The sequence below is a fragment of the Balaenoptera borealis genome (genome assembly GCF_965194805.1).
Source record: "Balaenoptera borealis genome assembly, chromosome: 19".
NCBI classification, from domain to species: Eukaryota; Metazoa; Chordata; class Mammalia; order Artiodactyla; family Balaenopteridae; genus Balaenoptera; species Balaenoptera borealis.
Genome location: NC_138878.1, coordinates 62,365,805 through 62,381,161, shown reverse-complemented (window position 1 = coordinate 62,381,161; position 15,357 = coordinate 62,365,805). Strand labels below are relative to the sequence as shown.

Below are 15,357 nucleotides of genomic sequence, written 5' to 3'. Positions count from 1 at the left end.
GGGGCTCAGGGACCGGGCTCAGATTGGGTGGCCAGAACGGGCACAGACAAGCAGAGACTGAAACATGGAACTCTCGTTTTATTCAGCTCTGGACGTTAATATTCTTTGTCCATGCTGGGTCCGGTGTGCACGTGGTCCAGCCCAGTCGCAGCCTGGGGAGAGCCCAGGAGGTGGAGTTAGGGGAAAAGAAACTTGGGGTCACGGCCCCGATACACAGATGGGTAGACTGAAGCCAGGGGACGAGCAGAGATGTGCCCAACATCACCCAGCCAGCTGGGCACTGAGCTGGCCTCCTTGCCGCAGGCTGGGGTCCTGAAGACGCAGCAAGAGTCTGGCCGCGCGCCGCCGGCGGCGCCCATAGCTGTGGGGATCCTGAGGCTTGCGGCCCGCCTTCCCTGAGAGCTCCTTGGTGGAGGCAGAGCGGAGCCAGTATATAATCTCTGGCAGGCGGTGCGTCTGGCACGTGCCCAGTGAACAGAGGTGCCCGCGCAGCTGGGAGACCTGGTGCCGGGGCCGCCTGGGGATGGAGCGTGGGAGAAGAGCGGGTTCAAACAATCCACTCGAGAAATGGAGCCCCGTGGGCGACCCAGAACTCCGAGATTGGCGGGCGCGTTTCCTGATCAACTTCCCATTCCACCGAAGCGGAAAACCGCCTAGAGAGGTCGCACGCCCCTCGCGTCTCCCTCCGGCTCTGTCCCCGCTGCCACCGGCGTTTCTCACCTGCCCGCGGAGTCCGGGTACCCCAGGGTAGAGGAGGCGAGGAGCAACAGCAGGAGGATGTGGGCGGTCATCGTGGGGGTGGGGCGGGCGGGGTCCGAGAAGCCGGTGGGGGAAGCTGCTCCTCTGGGCTGCGGCCCCGCCCTCTTCCCGAGCCTGGAAAATGCCCTCTGAGAGACTGCTTTAGTGCGAGGAATTCGGGCGTCCCCACTTCTCAGGCCGAGAAAACAGAGGCCAAGAGCCACACCATGCCAGAAGGGCAGGATTAGGATCCGGACGCCCACCTCCCGCACCGCGGCCACGGAACCCTCACGGGTCCCGCCGAGGTGCTATCTACGCCCCTGGGAGGCCTCGGGAGACGCGACCCCTTTAAGGCGGAGGGAGGAGGGGCGGGGCAGCTGACACCTGCAAGTGACGTCGCAGCTTCGGGCTTCCAGGAAAGGGGTGGGGGCGGGGAAGCGCTAGGCTACTTAGAGGCGAACTCGCCCTCATCTCTGTCAGGGACCCGACTAGCGTTTAGTCTCAGGGGACAGGCGACTTCCAGAGAGGGGGCTGGGCAATGTGGGACATTGGCAATTGGGACAGGTGGCAAAGACAGCCACCTGAAGTTGTAGAGAGAGTCTGGGCCCTAACACCCTCCTGGTAGAAGAGGAATAGGTGTAGTCGGGTGTGGGTTGCGGGCAGGCCTAGCGCTCCAGCTGTACTGAAGCAGGTGTAGGAGGGCCATGGAAAGAAAAGCCTGGGATTCTGTCTCCGGTGATCCAGATCGTATGGACAGAGACCTGGGGGACCAGCAACTCTTGGGAAAGGAAGGGCAGGCACGTGTAGACACCATGTCGGCAGCAGAGGCTGGACAGACAGCCCCTGGGGAGTTGTGAAGCAGGCTAGTGGGGCCTCAGTGTGCATCTCCGTGAAGTGGGGCAGAGGGTGGGAACCCCCCGAGCTCCGAGCCAGGCTGGGGGAGGAAGCAGGCACCCAACCCCACAAAGAACTCTATCGCCGGACTTCCCTGGTGGCGCAGAGGTTAAGAATCTGCCTGCCAATGCAGGGGACACAGGTTTGAGCCCTGGTCCCCTGGTCTGGGAAGATCCCACATGCTGCGGAGCAACTAACCCCGTGCACAACTACTGAGCCTGCGCTCTAGAGCCCGCGAGCCACAACTACTGAAGCCCGCGTGCCTAAAGCCCGTGCTTCGCAACGAGAAGCCACCGCAATGAGAAGCCCGCGCACCACAGCGAAGAGTAGCCCCCGTTTGCCGCAACTAGAGAAAGCCCGCGCGCAGCAACTAAGACCCAACGCAGCCAAAAATAAATAAATAAAAATTTAGAAAAAAGAACTCTATCCCCCTCCAACACCCCCCCCGACTCAGTTTCCCCAGCTGGAGAGGGCAGGGCAGTAGTCTCTGCCAGTCAGCCCTGGTTTGGCCTTGGAGGGTCCTGGACAGGAAAAAACAGCCAGAGAGGAACAATGTGTGTGATGGGGGAAGGCGGGAGAGAGAGCTTTCTGAGGAACTTAAGGGCCCAGCTGTGCCGGGAACCCACACTCCAGCCCTCCCCCAGCCCAGCAGGGCAGCTGGGAGCAGGAGTCTGGCCCAGTGGGGACAAGAGGGACCAGGGCCTCAGGAGGCCTGAGAGAGAGGGAGGTGGGGGGCACAGACCCCGAGAGCCAGTGGAGAAGGCCCTGCGAGTGACCTGAGGGCAGAGGTGGGACAAAGACTTGAGAGCAGGGCTGTGGAACCCCAGAGACGGCGGGGGTGGGGTGGAGGTGTAGTAAGACCCAGAGACACAGAAGTGGTGACAGAAACCGGCAGCCACCAGCAGGCGCTGTCCCCACGCTCTGGGTGCCTGGCATCTCAGCACCTGTGGACGGAACCCCAACCCCACTTCGCCCCCAGGAAGCTGAGCCGTCCCAGCTGAGGATTTATTGGCGTAAATGCAACCATATAAAAACATAAGTTATGAAAAACACAGTCACGATGTGCCCGCCCCCCTCCCCGCCCCTGGCCCAGGCCCCGGAAACCCCCTTCTGTGGGAGGGAGGGAGAGGAAGGGGGATCCCCGAAACTGCCTAAGAACGCTGCAGCCCCTGGGCCCTTGCAGGGCCGGCCCGGCCGGGGTGGGAGAAGCCGGATGCTGCCTCAGCGCATCCGGTAGTCGGTGGAACAGGACAGCTCACACAGCTGGCCTTTGAAGTCCAGGTCAATGGTGAAGTCCAGGTCACGCTGTGGGGAGAGTGCGGGCGTGAGGGGGAACCCGGGACAGGGCAGGCCGAGACAGAGGGCAGCGGGGGTGCGGTAGGGAGCGGTGGCCACCCTAGCCCACCTGAGGTGCCGTGGGCCCCCCGGCTGTCTACACACCCTCCCCAGAGACCCCACATTGCCGGTCCCACTCCCAGCATCTGTCTTGAACCCCGCCTGACTCCCCGTGAGAAGCTCCACGTGACATCCTCAAACCCACCTGGAACCCAGCCACGCCCCCGCCTTGGGTGGGGTGGCAGAGCTCAGCTGCTGTCTCTTGCATCATGATTTCCCCCATCAAAACCATCCCCATCAGCAAGTTATTTTCTCCTTCTTTTACAAGAAGCAAACTTCCTCCTCTCAAAAAACTCTGTGGTCCTACCCCACCGTCCGCACTTCCTCTCCTCCAAGGCTTCCTGGACGCCAACCCTCCTGTGCCCGCCACCCCCAGCACGCTGGAAAAACTGGGGCAAAGTCACCAATGACCTCAATGACTTCCGCCCTCAGTCCTCACTGCACTTCACCCCTGGCTCCCAGCTTCCTCCTCCCTCTCTGGGTCTCTTTCAGTTTCTAGTTTGGGTTTTCTCCACCTCTGCACTACTGACATCTAGGGCTGGACCACTCCTCGCTGTGGGGGGATTCTTATCTTGTGCGCTGCAGATAGAGCAGCTCCCCCGCCTCTACCCACTAGATGCCACCAGTACCCCTTCTTCAGTTGTGACACCCAAAATGTCTCCAGACAATGACATGGGTGGGTGGGGCAAAATCATCCCTGGTTGAGAATAGCTGCTTAAACCGGTTCTCATCTCCCTGACTTAGAAAGCGGGCGCACCCACACTGGCCGCGCAGAAGCTCCTGACGTTGCCCCAGACCTGCTTCCCCACCGTGTCTCAGGCTGATGGCAGCTCCGTCCTGCCAGGTACTCAGGAGAAAAAAGCAGGGGAAGAAACGGCCCTCCTTCCCTTCCCTCACCCCCATACCTGGGCGAGGATATCCTGTCAGGTCTCCCTCTGGCCCCGCCCCCACCTGCTCCAATAACTGCCGGCCCCTTTCCCAGGTGGACACAGAAGTCACCTCCTGCTGGCATTTACCACATGACTGTCCTGTGTCTACAACATGAGTGCCAGGACGGCAGGGGTTCAGCCTGATCACCGCTGGGGCCCCGCGGCCCCCTGGTTTCTAGTAGGTGCTCAATAAAACTGTGGTCCATAGACAGACCTGGGGGGCCCCCAGACAGATGAGGCCAGAGCAGAGTGTAGCCAGGCCGGCTGGCAGGCTTGGGGCTGAGGGGTGCTGGGGCCCCAGAACAGGGAGAGGTGCCCCTGAGTCCACCCCCCAGCAAGAGCCTCACGTTGTTCTTGGCATTGGGCCGCATGCCAATGGTGCCAAAGATCTCCTCTCCTGTCTTCACCGTCAGGTAGTCCTCCATGTAGAACACCGTCTGCTTCCAGTGCGTGTATGGGGACTCAGGGCCTGGCGGGGGAGGCGGGGGAGGCGGGTCAGCCGGGCCCACCCGCCTCCGAACCTTCCCAGCCCGCACCTTCCCTCTGCCTGGACACCCCACCAGCCAGTGACTACCGGCTAAGCGGTGACTGTGGCCCCTTCACCCTTATCAAGCCTGGGAGGGGCTGTTTCACGGGTAGGGAAACGGAGGCACCGCACGCTCAGGTTGGCTGGCAGAGCCGGCGTCAGAACCCGGGTCCTCGGTGTCCCCATGGCTCCCTCTGGCCACTCTTGTCACGTGCCCCACGGTCCCTGGGCCCCCGCCGCCCCAGGGCCCCGCCTCACTGGTGGAGAAACCGGTCCTCTTGTGGCAGCGGGTGAACTCGATGTTGAAGTAGGCCACCAGCGCATGCACGTAGTCATTCCGCTTCACTTGCAGGCAGAAGGGGGAGGTGAAGGTCAGGTCTTCCACCTTGACCGTGTAGATGTCCACCTCCTGCGGGATGAGCCTCGTGAGACCCACTCCCCGACCTCTGGCCCAGCGGGGAAACCTGGGGGGGCCCCGCTGGAACCCTTGTTCCCTGCTCTCCCAACTCCAGCCCCAAATCTGACAGTTCGACCTCCTACAACAACTACTGTTCCTTAGAGAATCGACCGTTTTCCCCTCTCCACTGCCTGTACCCTGCCCATGGCCACCATCCCCTACTCCGATGCGGCAGCACCTTAACAGGGTTCCATGGCTCCCGCCCTCTCCCCCCACATCCCTTACTCCACGTTATCAGCCAGTGCGACTATTTAAAAACAGATCATGTCACATCCCTGCTTAAAATCCTTTGACTGCTTCCCGGTGCACAAAACAAAACCGGGGCTCCCGACTCAGGCCGTGGAGGCTCGTCCAGTCAGGGCGCCTGCCCTGCCATCTACCTCTACAAACTCCCTCCTCCACCCAGTTTTGCCCGCCATGAGCATCCCAGCAAGATTTGATACTGTGGGTCGGGAGGGGGACCTCAAAAAATGATGGCTGCTGGTAGTCTTTATCAGGGATCCATGTGCGTATAAACTCACTCGTGGCGCTGGGCTTTCTGCATTTGGTGGCCCTGCCTGGGGTCTTAGCTGCCTGCCTCGGGCGGACGTGCCCTCCGGGAGGTGTGCCTTGGGAGCAGGGCCAGCCCACGTCACTGCCTTGTTCTGGAACCCGAGGGCCATGCCTGGCTCACAAAGCTCTTTAAATGAAGTGGCTTCTCCAGGCGTCTAGCGCCACCTCCAGCAGATCCGTCAGGCTCCCAAGACCTCAGGCAAGCAAGCACTCTGTGCACTGAGGTCCCACGCACTGGCCCTTCTTGGGTTGACCCTGCGGGACACCCAGCCACCCGCCCCCCCCTCACCTTTATCAGGCAGGCGTTGGTGACCAGCTGCTTGGGGTCCACCACATCCACCAGGGGCTCCTTGATGGCCACGTCTTTGATGCAAGACATGTCAAAGCCGTACACGTTCTCCCACCCTGGGGAGGAGGGGAGGGGTGAGCCCGTGGGGGCACCCGGCCCCGAGCCTGCCCCACCCCTCGGGCTCCTCGGGCCCCGAGCTCACAGTGGATCTTATAGTCTTTGTACTGCCGGTCCTCGATGGCCGTCACATACAGCGTGGCTCGGTCCGGGAAGATGAGGCCATCGGGTGCCTGCAGAGTGCAAAGGAGCAGGGCAAGGGCATGAAGGATGGGGCCTTGGCAACGCTGCCCCATTTTGTCTCCTTGCCCGTTCTGTCTCTTTATCCACCACCCCTGCCCCCGCCCTGGTCTGAGCTACCAACATTTCCCACGTGGATTCCTGAAGCAGCCCCCTCACTGGTCCCCAGCCTCGGCCCTCGGTTTACTCCCCGGATGGCTGCCTGATGGCTCCCAGGAGCATCTACGTCAGACCCTGTCCTTCAGAGGTCCTGAGGGATCCTCAGAACCACCCCCCCCGCCCCCACTCCCCTGAGGAGTAAAGCAAAATCTCTCAGGGGTCCACGAGGCCCTGCGAGATCTGCAGAGGCCCCTCCACCCCTCACCTCCAACTTCACCTCCCGGCACTCCTCCAGATCCTCATTCCACTACAACTTCGCCGCTGCTCAACACACAGCAAGCGCACTCCTGCCCCAGAACCTATGCACTGGCTGAGACCCTCTGCCCAGTGTGCCTTTCCCCTCAGATCCCATGCAGCTCCTTCCCATCCTCTGTTCAGGTCTCAGTCACCTCCCGTGGGAGGCCTGCTCTGACTTGAGCACCTGGGACCACAGCCCCCCAGTCCCTCCCTATCCCTATGCCCTGCTATTGTTCTCTTCCCAGCACTAACTCTCCTGACACTGTACCATCTCCCTGTCCCTGTCTAGCTTCCAGTACTGGCTCCCCTCCGTCTTGGCTGTGGGCCTCCTAACATCTGTGTAGAAGATGTATTCAATCCCCTGTATTCACTGCCACTGTGGGAAATACCTAGCATGGCTTTCCTTTTCTGCCTGGATCCTGACATACGCTCAACAAACAGCTGAAGGGCCCTGGCCTGCATCAGCTGCTCCCACCCCACCGGGGGCCTCACCAGCCACTTGTCCCGGGCGTAGAGCACGGTGTTGAGCATCGACTCGTAGAAGAGACAGTAGCCCATCCACTCGCTGATGATGATGTCCACCTTCTCCACCGGAAGCTCCACCTCCTCCACCTTCCCCTTGATGATGGTCACCACTGTGGGGCAGACAAGGGCACATGCCACCAGCCCAGAGGAGGCCCATCTGCTCGCCTCCCTTGGGGGGGATGGGGGGGTGGTCCAGGGCCTGGGGACCCCACTGGGACAGCCCTTGTCTTCTCAAGGAAGGGCTGGGGGTTGTATTGGGGCATCTACAAAGAACTCTGCGAGCTGAAGCCACACCCTGTTAACTTAGTTTTAAAATTCATTCATCATGGGGTATTTCTGAGGCAGGAGCAAAAACTTTACGTGGATTAGGTATTAGGTGATGTTAAGATTTTGCCACTAACAGTCAGGCCTGGGGCCCGGTGCGGAGAGCCCTTCGTCCTGGGACATGAGGCCCGGTCAGAAAGGTGGCTGACCCCTCGCCCGTCACGCACTGCACATTCGTGGGGAAGCTGCTAAACCATTCGTAGACGACCTGCTTCTGGGTCAGGGTTTCATACGCAGCAGAGAAGCTCCCTCGCTGCAGTCTATTAAAAGTCAGCCCTCGACGCGAGGGTTTTGCTTTGTTTTTCAAAAAAAGAAAAATTAAAAAAAAAAAAAAAATTTTCCCACTAACAGTCATGGTCTTTTTTTTTTTTTTTTTTTTTGGCTGCACTCTGCAGCTTGTGAGATCTTAGTTCCCCGACCATGGATCAAACCCCGGCCCCAGCAGTGAAAGCGCCACGTCCTAACCACTGGACCTCCAGGTCACATTTTGTGTGTGGGGGGGGTTTAATTTACTTATTTTATTTATTTATTTTTGGCTGTGCTGGGTCTTCATTGCTGCGCATGGGCTTTCTCTAGTTGAGGTGAGGGGGCTACTCTTTGTTGTGGTGCACGGGCTTCTCATTGTGGTGGCTTCCCCTGTTGCGGAGAACAGGCTCCAGGTGCACGGGCTTCAGCAGTTGTGGCTCACGGGCTCTAGAGTGCAGGCTCAGTAGTTATGGCACATGGGCTTAGTTGCTCCGTGGCATGTGGGATCTTCCCGGACCAGGGCTCAAACCCGTGTCCCCTGCATTGGCAGGCGGATTCTCAACCACTGTGCCACCAGGGAAGCCCAGGTCATGCTTTTAAAATGGCCTTATCTATTAGAGACACACACAGCAGTACTCATACAGTAGGAATTTGCTCCAGAAGGAGATATTTAAAGCTGAGTGATGGGTACTTGGGGATGCGTTATATTAGTCTCTTTTAATAAAATCCCTTCAGCTTCTAGAATACCAGGAGTCCTCACATCTGGAAAACCCACCATCTTCCCATGTTCTCTGCCCCTCAAACCTTGCAGGTGGGAAGGACAATTTGGCAGTATCTGCCCAACTTCCATTTTTGACCCACACGATCCTACTTTTATGAACTGACCTCACAGATACACTAGTTCGTATATGAGATGACAATGATGTTACGCGTGGGGGAATGAAAACCTCGGAAGCTTAAATGCTCATCACCAGGGACTTGGTTAAGAAAGTTGGTGTATGTGTAGACAGATGATGGCAGCCATCAAAAAGCAAGATCCTCTCAACATTGTGAAAAGTGTTAAACCACACAATAAGCAGGTGAAAAAAGCAAAGGGCAGAAGACTTGTATCAATATGTATGAAATGCTATCTGTGTCAAAAACCGGCATGTGAACGTAGAAACACACACACACGTATATTTGCTCATAGATACGGACTTCTCTGGAAGGGACCATTGGCTGCACTCAGAGAAGCGCGGCTGAGAGGCAGGTAGGAGATTTCTTACTACAGGCCCTCAGATGCCAACCACGTGACTCTAACACTCACTGAAAAAACTAAAGACTGCTTCTTGCCCCGCTCCCCTTCCCCCCCTTTTTTAAAGACTGAGGCACTGAGCTTGCGACTTCTGCACTCAGATTCTAAGATGACTTGTCAGGTGGTAGGTTCTGAGAAGGCTGGATTCTTGGGCTGTCGGCAGCCCAGAGTCCACGGAGGAGGAACGCCTGAATCTGAGTTCAGTGGCCCCCATCCCCTTGCTGAGGGCCCCGGGGAAGCTGGGATCACCCGCTCCCTCCCCACAAACCCGTTCTCTTCCTGGGCTCACCGTGGTCTAACTTGTTGGCTTTGACGATCTTCACCGCATAATCAGAGATACTGGAACACTCGATCTGGGGGCCCAGGAAGAAGGGAGGGTGAGAGCCCCCCCAGGCCCACCCTCAGTCCCCATCCCCCTCCACCCAATCCCTGAGCCCCAAGGGGCCCCCTTTCCGTCCCCAGGCCCAGGCCCGCCCGCTGCCTAGGACACTCACCCCGATGACCTTGCGGGCCCCGGCCTTGGCAGCGAACATGCAGAGGATCCCTGTGCCCGAGCCCACATCCAGCACCACCTTGTCTTTGAAAAGGTGCCGGTTGTGAAACATGGAGTTTCGGTACGTGAGGGTGCGGACCTCATCTTTCAGCATTTCCTGGAGGGGGTGGGTACAAAGATATCATGAGGGGGCCTGCATCCCCAGCTGGAAAACAGGGTGCCCTGGCCTCCAACACACTGACCGTTTCGAGAGCTAGAGCTCAGACCTCAAACTTGCTTTAGTCCCCTTGGAACAAGTCATTTCCCTTCCACACGCCTCAGTTTCCCTATTTGTAAAATCGGATTGGGTGGACTAAACTCCCATATCAGCCAGGTTCTACCATTGCCACCTAAGCCCCTGTGAGCCTTGGCTTTAAAAAGTCCTCAGCAAGTTAATGCCACTGAACCGCATACTTGCAAATGGTAAATTTTGTTATGTATATTTTATAACAATTAAAAAAAGAAAAATCTTCACAATTCCATCCCAGCTGCTTTCTGGGACCTCAGCCTCCATCGCGTGCAAAAGGGTCGAGAAGCCTTCGGCACACTGGGCACGAGCAGCTGGGGGACAATCCCGCCGCCGGTCACTAGAGGGCGGCAGAGACCGGCAGGCCCTGACCTCTAGCTGAAGTCTCAGGCACACATGCGCGCTCCAACCCCAGCCTCCCAAGAGGGGCCCGGCAGAGAGCCAGGCTAACCTCTGTCTCCAAGGCAACGAATGGCTGGGAGAGGCGACCCTGAAGTGAGCCTCGCATGCGCAGAGGGGAGGCCCGCTGTCAGGGAAGGCAGTGTGCATGCGTTGGAAATTAAGTCCCAGCCCTCCTAAACATTAACCCCCTTGAAGACTCAGCAGCTTTAAGAGCCGTCTGTCCGTACTCACCTCGTGGATGCCAAAGTGAGCATAGGAGTCAAAGTAGTAATCTTTGGACGTCATGTCCTCAGCGTTGGGCTTCTCGCTGCTTTCTGCCTGGGCACAGGAGACCTGGGAGCGGGCGGATGGGAGCAGGGGTCAAACCTGGGGGCTCCCCACAGACTCTTAAGTCTCCAGGTCCCTACTTCTCCCTGGAGTATAGAACCACCCTCCCAAACCGTACCATGGCAACCCTACAGCCCCCGCCTGCCATCTTGCCTCTCCCAGGAACCCCCAAACCTAACACCCCATTTTCCTCTTCCAGGACCCCCCCCAGAGCACCATCCAGGAGAGCACCCCTGATACCTCAGCCACGCCTACCATCTCTCCAGTCTCTCTGCCCCCGTCTCTAGCTCAGCCCACAGCTGGGGAGGGGAGGAGAGGGGAAGGCAGAACAGGGGCAGACATAGGGAAGGACAAAGGGGGGCTGGAAATGGAGTTAAGGAAGTAGCCACAGTGTTGGGGGAGGCCAGATAGGGGCCACAAACCTGGAGGGAGTTTGTACTAAGTGTTTCCGGGGCACAGGGTGAACTGGTTTGAAGCAGGAGGGATCATAGTTAAGACCACTAGAAGGGGCCTGATGTGTGACAAGATATGTATATGTGGGGAAGGGTCTCACAAAAGGATATTTACTTCTTCAAGAGGCGGCTGGAGGCTCATCCCATTAGCCAAGGTGGCTACAAAATTCTAGGAGAGAGTAACAGGGAGAAAGGATTAGCTACTGGGAGTGACTAGGGGAGGGCCAGGCCAGGGGACCCGGGCTCTTGGGGGAGAATGAGGTGTTTCCTACAATTTTGCTTTTTTTTGAGGGGAGTGGTGGTAGAGGGAACAAATAAAGAGGCAAGGCTGTTTTTAAAAGGGTGCAGGGCGGGTGGGTGGGAGTAGAGGGGGAAGGGGGGTTCTATCCCAGCTGTGGCTGGAGAGATGGTGGCCTGCACCCACACTGCCCCTCTTTGGCCAGGCACCTGATGACACACACCTCCCCCATCCAGGCCAGAGGAACTGGCACCCGCTGGGCACACAGGCACTGCCAGCTGTCACTCCCCCTCATCACCTAATCCCCCCAGATTAGGTGACACTTCCTGACACAAACCCCCATCCTGGGGTGCCATGAGTAGCTGGGGGAGGGTGGCTGGCAGGGGGTACCCACTGGGCACCTGCCACCTCTGCAAACCAGTCTCTCGTCTGAGAGGATTCCAGAAAGGAGGTGTGGCACACAGACGCCCCCACCAGAGCTGGCACCCCGGTCGCTAGCTCCTGCCTTGGACTCAGGGAGTCCCAAACAAAACCAGTGAGAGCCAACCTTCTCGATTATCACCCTCTGCCCAGGAGGGAGGAGGCCAGACCCTGGATCCTCAAGCCCACCTACCCTCCATTCAAACAACTATCCCAGGCCCTGAAACCCCCCCGGTGTGGGGCGCAGTCCTGGGGCAACCTCTGGGGAAGATATTTCCTCCACCCACACAGGCCCTGGTCCAGGAGAGAGCCGAGGGGGATAGGAGTCATTGAAGTGACCCCTAGGGGCTGCCCCCCAAGGTATGCATCTTGGGAGCCGACCTCCCATTCCAGAGACTGTTACAAGGTAAGGGGTGAGAGTAGGAAGACCCCAACAGATTACAGCTTTTCCCGATGTAACCACCCTCTAGGCTCCAAGAAGCGTGAAATCACAGACATGACCCCCTGGGCTCCAAGCCCCACCTCTATCCTCCCAAGCCAGTGAATGACGCGGATTAAGAAGGGCTGCTGGTGAGAGGATTTCCCACTGGGGCGCATTTCTCAACACCGCCGATACCACCGCCAAACAAGCCCCCAGAGCGCTTGAAACACAGCACCGGAACCAGCCCCACATGGCTGCACGAGAACCAAACCTCACGGGGCACCATTTCAGGCAACCAGGCTCAGGACCCTCAAACAGGGCCTCAGGAAGGGGGAGGTCAACTCCCACCCTCACAAATGCCCCAGGGAGAGAACGGGCTCCAGAAGCGGGTAAAGTTCGCTGCGTCCATTCCCTCACATCCCTTTCCCAGTACAGATTCTCCCTCCCCTCGCCCGGGAGGGCTTCGACGGGGAGGTGGGCTTTGGGACACGCCCCATGAAAAAGATGTCCCTCCCACACACCCAGAAATGGCCACAAGGGGGTGCACAGCGCCTAAGCCGGAAGGATCTCCTTCAGCTAGATGCCCCCCCACCAACCAGAGGGAGGTCACAGGGGCATGCCCCATCCCCCTAGCTCCCAAAGCGGGGAGAATCCAGGGACAGGAAACAGGGGGTGTGAGGGGGGCCCGGAGGGAACCAATCCTTCGTCTTCCTACAATCCCAACGCAAGAGTGCACGAAACCTGGACGGATGCCTAAACAGATGCCCTGGTCCCGGGAAGGGATTTGTTGAGAGTCGAGATACACTGCCCCTCCCAAGAGACTCTTTACTTCGCGGAGGTCCCCAAGTAAGTCCCATCCCGAGGTGCCTGTCACGATCCCCGGGGAGGAGGGCAGGGGGTCTCAGGAGGGTCGGAGCCTCCTCTCCGCCCCCCCGGGGCGCCCCTCCCCCGGCCGGGGGCGGGGCCTTTGTCCCGCACGTGGAACCCGCCGGGCCAGCGGGCACGGCACACCACCTCCCCACCCACCGCGCCGCGGCCACGTGGGGGCCAGGCCGGAAGCGCCCCCAGCCCTCCTCCACGTGGAAGGGGGCAGGAGACCCGCGGAGCGCCGTGCTGCCTCAGGCCCCCGAAAGCTAGGGAACCCGCACTTCAAACGGTATCTCCAGATCCGTTGAATGCGGCGCCCCCTCCGTACGGCTGGGGGCCTTCAGCCCCAATCCGGCGACTCAGAGCCCCTTCCCCAAGACGGAGGCATAAAATACCGACCTCCAAACCGCCCCCCGCCCCCTGCCCCCGACGGCGCTCCAGGCGCTCACCTCCATGATGCAGTTCGCGGCCTCGGCTGCCGCCATCTTCACCCGCGCCTACTCCTCCTCCGGCCGCCGAGACCCCCCCCTTCTCCGCACTCCCCCGGGACCGCCTTATACCGGAGGGTCCAAGGCCCGCCCACCGCGACCCCGCCAGGAGATCTCATTGGCAATGGAGGCGACCCGTCTGGGAATACCGTTTAGCAATTGGGTGAAGAAGACGCCCATCAAAGTCGAGGGGCCCGCCCAGTCTGGCGTGCCGAACCCCGCCCCCATAAGTCGACCGGGATGGGAAAGACTGCCCGTCTGTCGCAAGAAGTGCGACTGATGATTGGGCAAAATCTACCGGGAGTTCCCGCCCCTACACCCCAAGACCGCCTCAAAGCTTCCCGGCAGACCCTGCGCTAAGCGGACATCTTGAAATAGAGCTGTCTATCACCAAAATGACCCGCCTCTTCATAGCTGCTATTGGTTTATCAAATCTGTGACGTCACGAGGCCTTTGGCCAGCCTCCGCCAAGCGGCAGGCCTCAAGGAGAACATGGCGATTGGCCCACGAGAAAAGAAGGCAGGGCTTTAGGCTCCAGCGATTGGCTCAAACGAACTGTCACTCATCGTCCATTCGGTGGCTTCTCACAGTCTGTGGGAAATCCAGGAGGAACAAGGGAGCTCGTGCCCATTTTCCTGAGGGAAAACTGAAGCAATGAGAGGCCCAAAGAGAGGGAGGTCATGTCCGGGGTCCCGAAGCAAGTCAGGAATAGGACTCAGGTGTCGAGGCATTGAACCCCTAACCCTCTACTTAATTGTTCCAAGTTTTTTAAACCCAGTGACTCCATTCAAGTCACTTGGCCTTTGCCAAACCCCACCCCTGCCGGGAACACCCACCCCCTTCGTCTGGCCAACTCCTATACGTCAGTCAGGGCACAGCTTAGTCGCCACCTCCTCCAGGAAGCTTTCCTGGACCTGCAGAAAAAGTTACTAGTTGAATGAAGATAAATGCAACTTGTGGAATGTATCCGTCACCCAGAAAGTTCCTTCACGACTCTTTCTAGTCAACATCTCCCCCACCCAACCGCAGAAGCAATCACTTTCTGTTTTGTGTCACTATAGTGCAGCTTTTCCGTTTCTAAAATTTCGTATAAATGGAATTATACAGTATGTGCTCTTTTGGGTCTGTCCCTCAGCATAATGTTTTTGAGATTCGTTCATGTCGCATATAATGGTTGTCCAATCCTTTTTACTGCTGAGGAGTATTCCATTGTATGGATGGATCACATTTTCCTGTTGATGGACATCTGGGTGGTTTTCATAGGGCTGGTATGAATAAAGTGGCTATGAACGATCATGTCCAGGTCCTTCTGTGGACGTACACTTTCACTTCCCTTGGGTAAACCTAGGAGCACATGGCTGGGTCATAGGCTAGGTGTATGGGTTTTTTGTTTTGTTTTGTTTTTGTTTGTTTGGTTTTTTGGCCGCGCCATGCGGCATGCAGGATCTTACTTCCCCGACCATGGATCAAACCCGTGCCCCCCGCAGTGGAGGCACCGAGTCTTAACCACTGGACCGCCAGGGAAGTCCCCTAGGTGTATGTTTGTAAGAAACTGCCCAAAAGTTTCCCATGGTGTTCTACCATTTTGCATTCCCATCAGTGATGCAAGAGAGTTCTAGGTGCTCCACATCCCCTCCAGCACGTCATAAAATCAGTCTATAATTTTAATCACTCTTGTAGGTATGAAGAGATTATCTCCTGGTTGTGACTTGCATTGCCCTGACGGCCAGTGTTGTTCAGCATCGTTTCATGTGCTTATCGGCCATTTGTGTATTTTCTTTTGTCAAGTGTCTGCTCAAGCCTTTTGTGTATTTTTACAAACGGTGTTGTTTTCTTATTCACGAATCATAAACGTTCTTTATAGATTCTGGATACAGCTCTCTGTCAGGTATATCTACTTTTTTTTTTTTTTCCTTAATTTATTTATCTTATTTTTGGCTGCTTTGGGTCGTTGCTACAGCGCGCGGGCTTTCTTTTTAGTTGTGGCGAGCGGGGGCCACTCTTCACTGCGGTGCGCGGGCCTCTCACTGCGGTGGACTCTTGTTGCGGAGCACTGCCTCCAGGCACGTGGGCTCAGCAGTTGTGGCACAGGGGCTTAGTT

The 15,357-nt window shown here is 57.9% G+C and overlaps 2 protein-coding genes across 4 annotated transcripts; both read right to left on the bottom strand.

Annotated features, from left to right (window-relative positions):
• Window positions 1-58: 58 nt before the first annotated feature.
• Window positions 59-2,482, bottom strand: ADM5 (adrenomedullin 5 (putative)). Its single transcript, XM_082370390.1, has 2 exons — window positions 721-2,482; window positions 59-517 (listed from the first exon to the last, which is right to left on the bottom strand). The coding sequence occupies exons 1-2, from the start codon at window positions 789-791 to the stop codon at window positions 262-264; spliced, it is 327 nt and encodes a 108-aa protein (XP_082226516.1). The 5' UTR covers window positions 792-2,482; the 3' UTR covers window positions 59-261.
• Window positions 2,483-2,623: 141 nt separating this feature from the next.
• Window positions 2,624-13,366, bottom strand: PRMT1 (protein arginine methyltransferase 1). Of its 3 annotated transcripts, XM_082370343.1 has the most exons (11): window positions 13,218-13,328; window positions 10,938-10,991; window positions 10,275-10,376; window positions 9,357-9,512; window positions 9,152-9,215; window positions 6,966-7,108; window positions 5,983-6,070; window positions 5,781-5,896; window positions 4,741-4,891; window positions 4,304-4,425; window positions 2,624-2,937 (listed from the first exon to the last, which is right to left on the bottom strand). In XM_082370343.1, exons 1-11 carry the CDS (start codon window positions 13,251-13,253, stop codon window positions 2,854-2,856), a joined length of 1,116 nt encoding a protein of 371 aa, XP_082226469.1. In that variant the 5' UTR covers window positions 13,254-13,328; the 3' UTR covers window positions 2,624-2,853. The 3 variants fall into 3 exon arrangements, with proteins under 3 accessions (XP_082226469.1, XP_082226470.1, XP_082226471.1); XM_082370344.1 differs by lacking the exon at window positions 10,938-10,991 and having other exon boundaries at window positions 13,218-13,366; XM_082370345.1 differs by lacking the exons at window positions 10,938-10,991; window positions 13,218-13,328 and adding an exon at window positions 10,611-10,730.
• Between the last annotated feature and the right edge of the window lie 1,991 nt (window positions 13,367-15,357).

Coding starts and splice junctions, on each gene's coding strand:
- ADM5 (XM_082370390.1), bottom strand. CDS start 791: ATGACCGCCCACATCCTCCTGCTGTTGCTCCTCGCCTCCTCTACCCTG. Junction 518..720: donor TACCCGGACTCCGCGGGCAG/GTGAGAAACGCC, acceptor CTCCATCCCCAG/GCGGCCCCGGCACCAGGTCT.
- PRMT1 (XM_082370343.1), bottom strand. CDS start 13,253: ATGGCGGCAGCCGAGGCCGCGAACTGCATCATGGAG. Junction 10,377..10,937: donor TCCAGCCGCCTCTTGAAGAA/GTAAATATCCTT, acceptor GCCCGCTCCCAG/GTCTCCTGTGCCCAGGCAGA. Junction 5,897..5,982: donor CAAAGACTATAAGATCCACT/GTGAGCTCGGGG, acceptor CCTCCTCCCCAG/GGTGGGAGAACGTGTACGGC.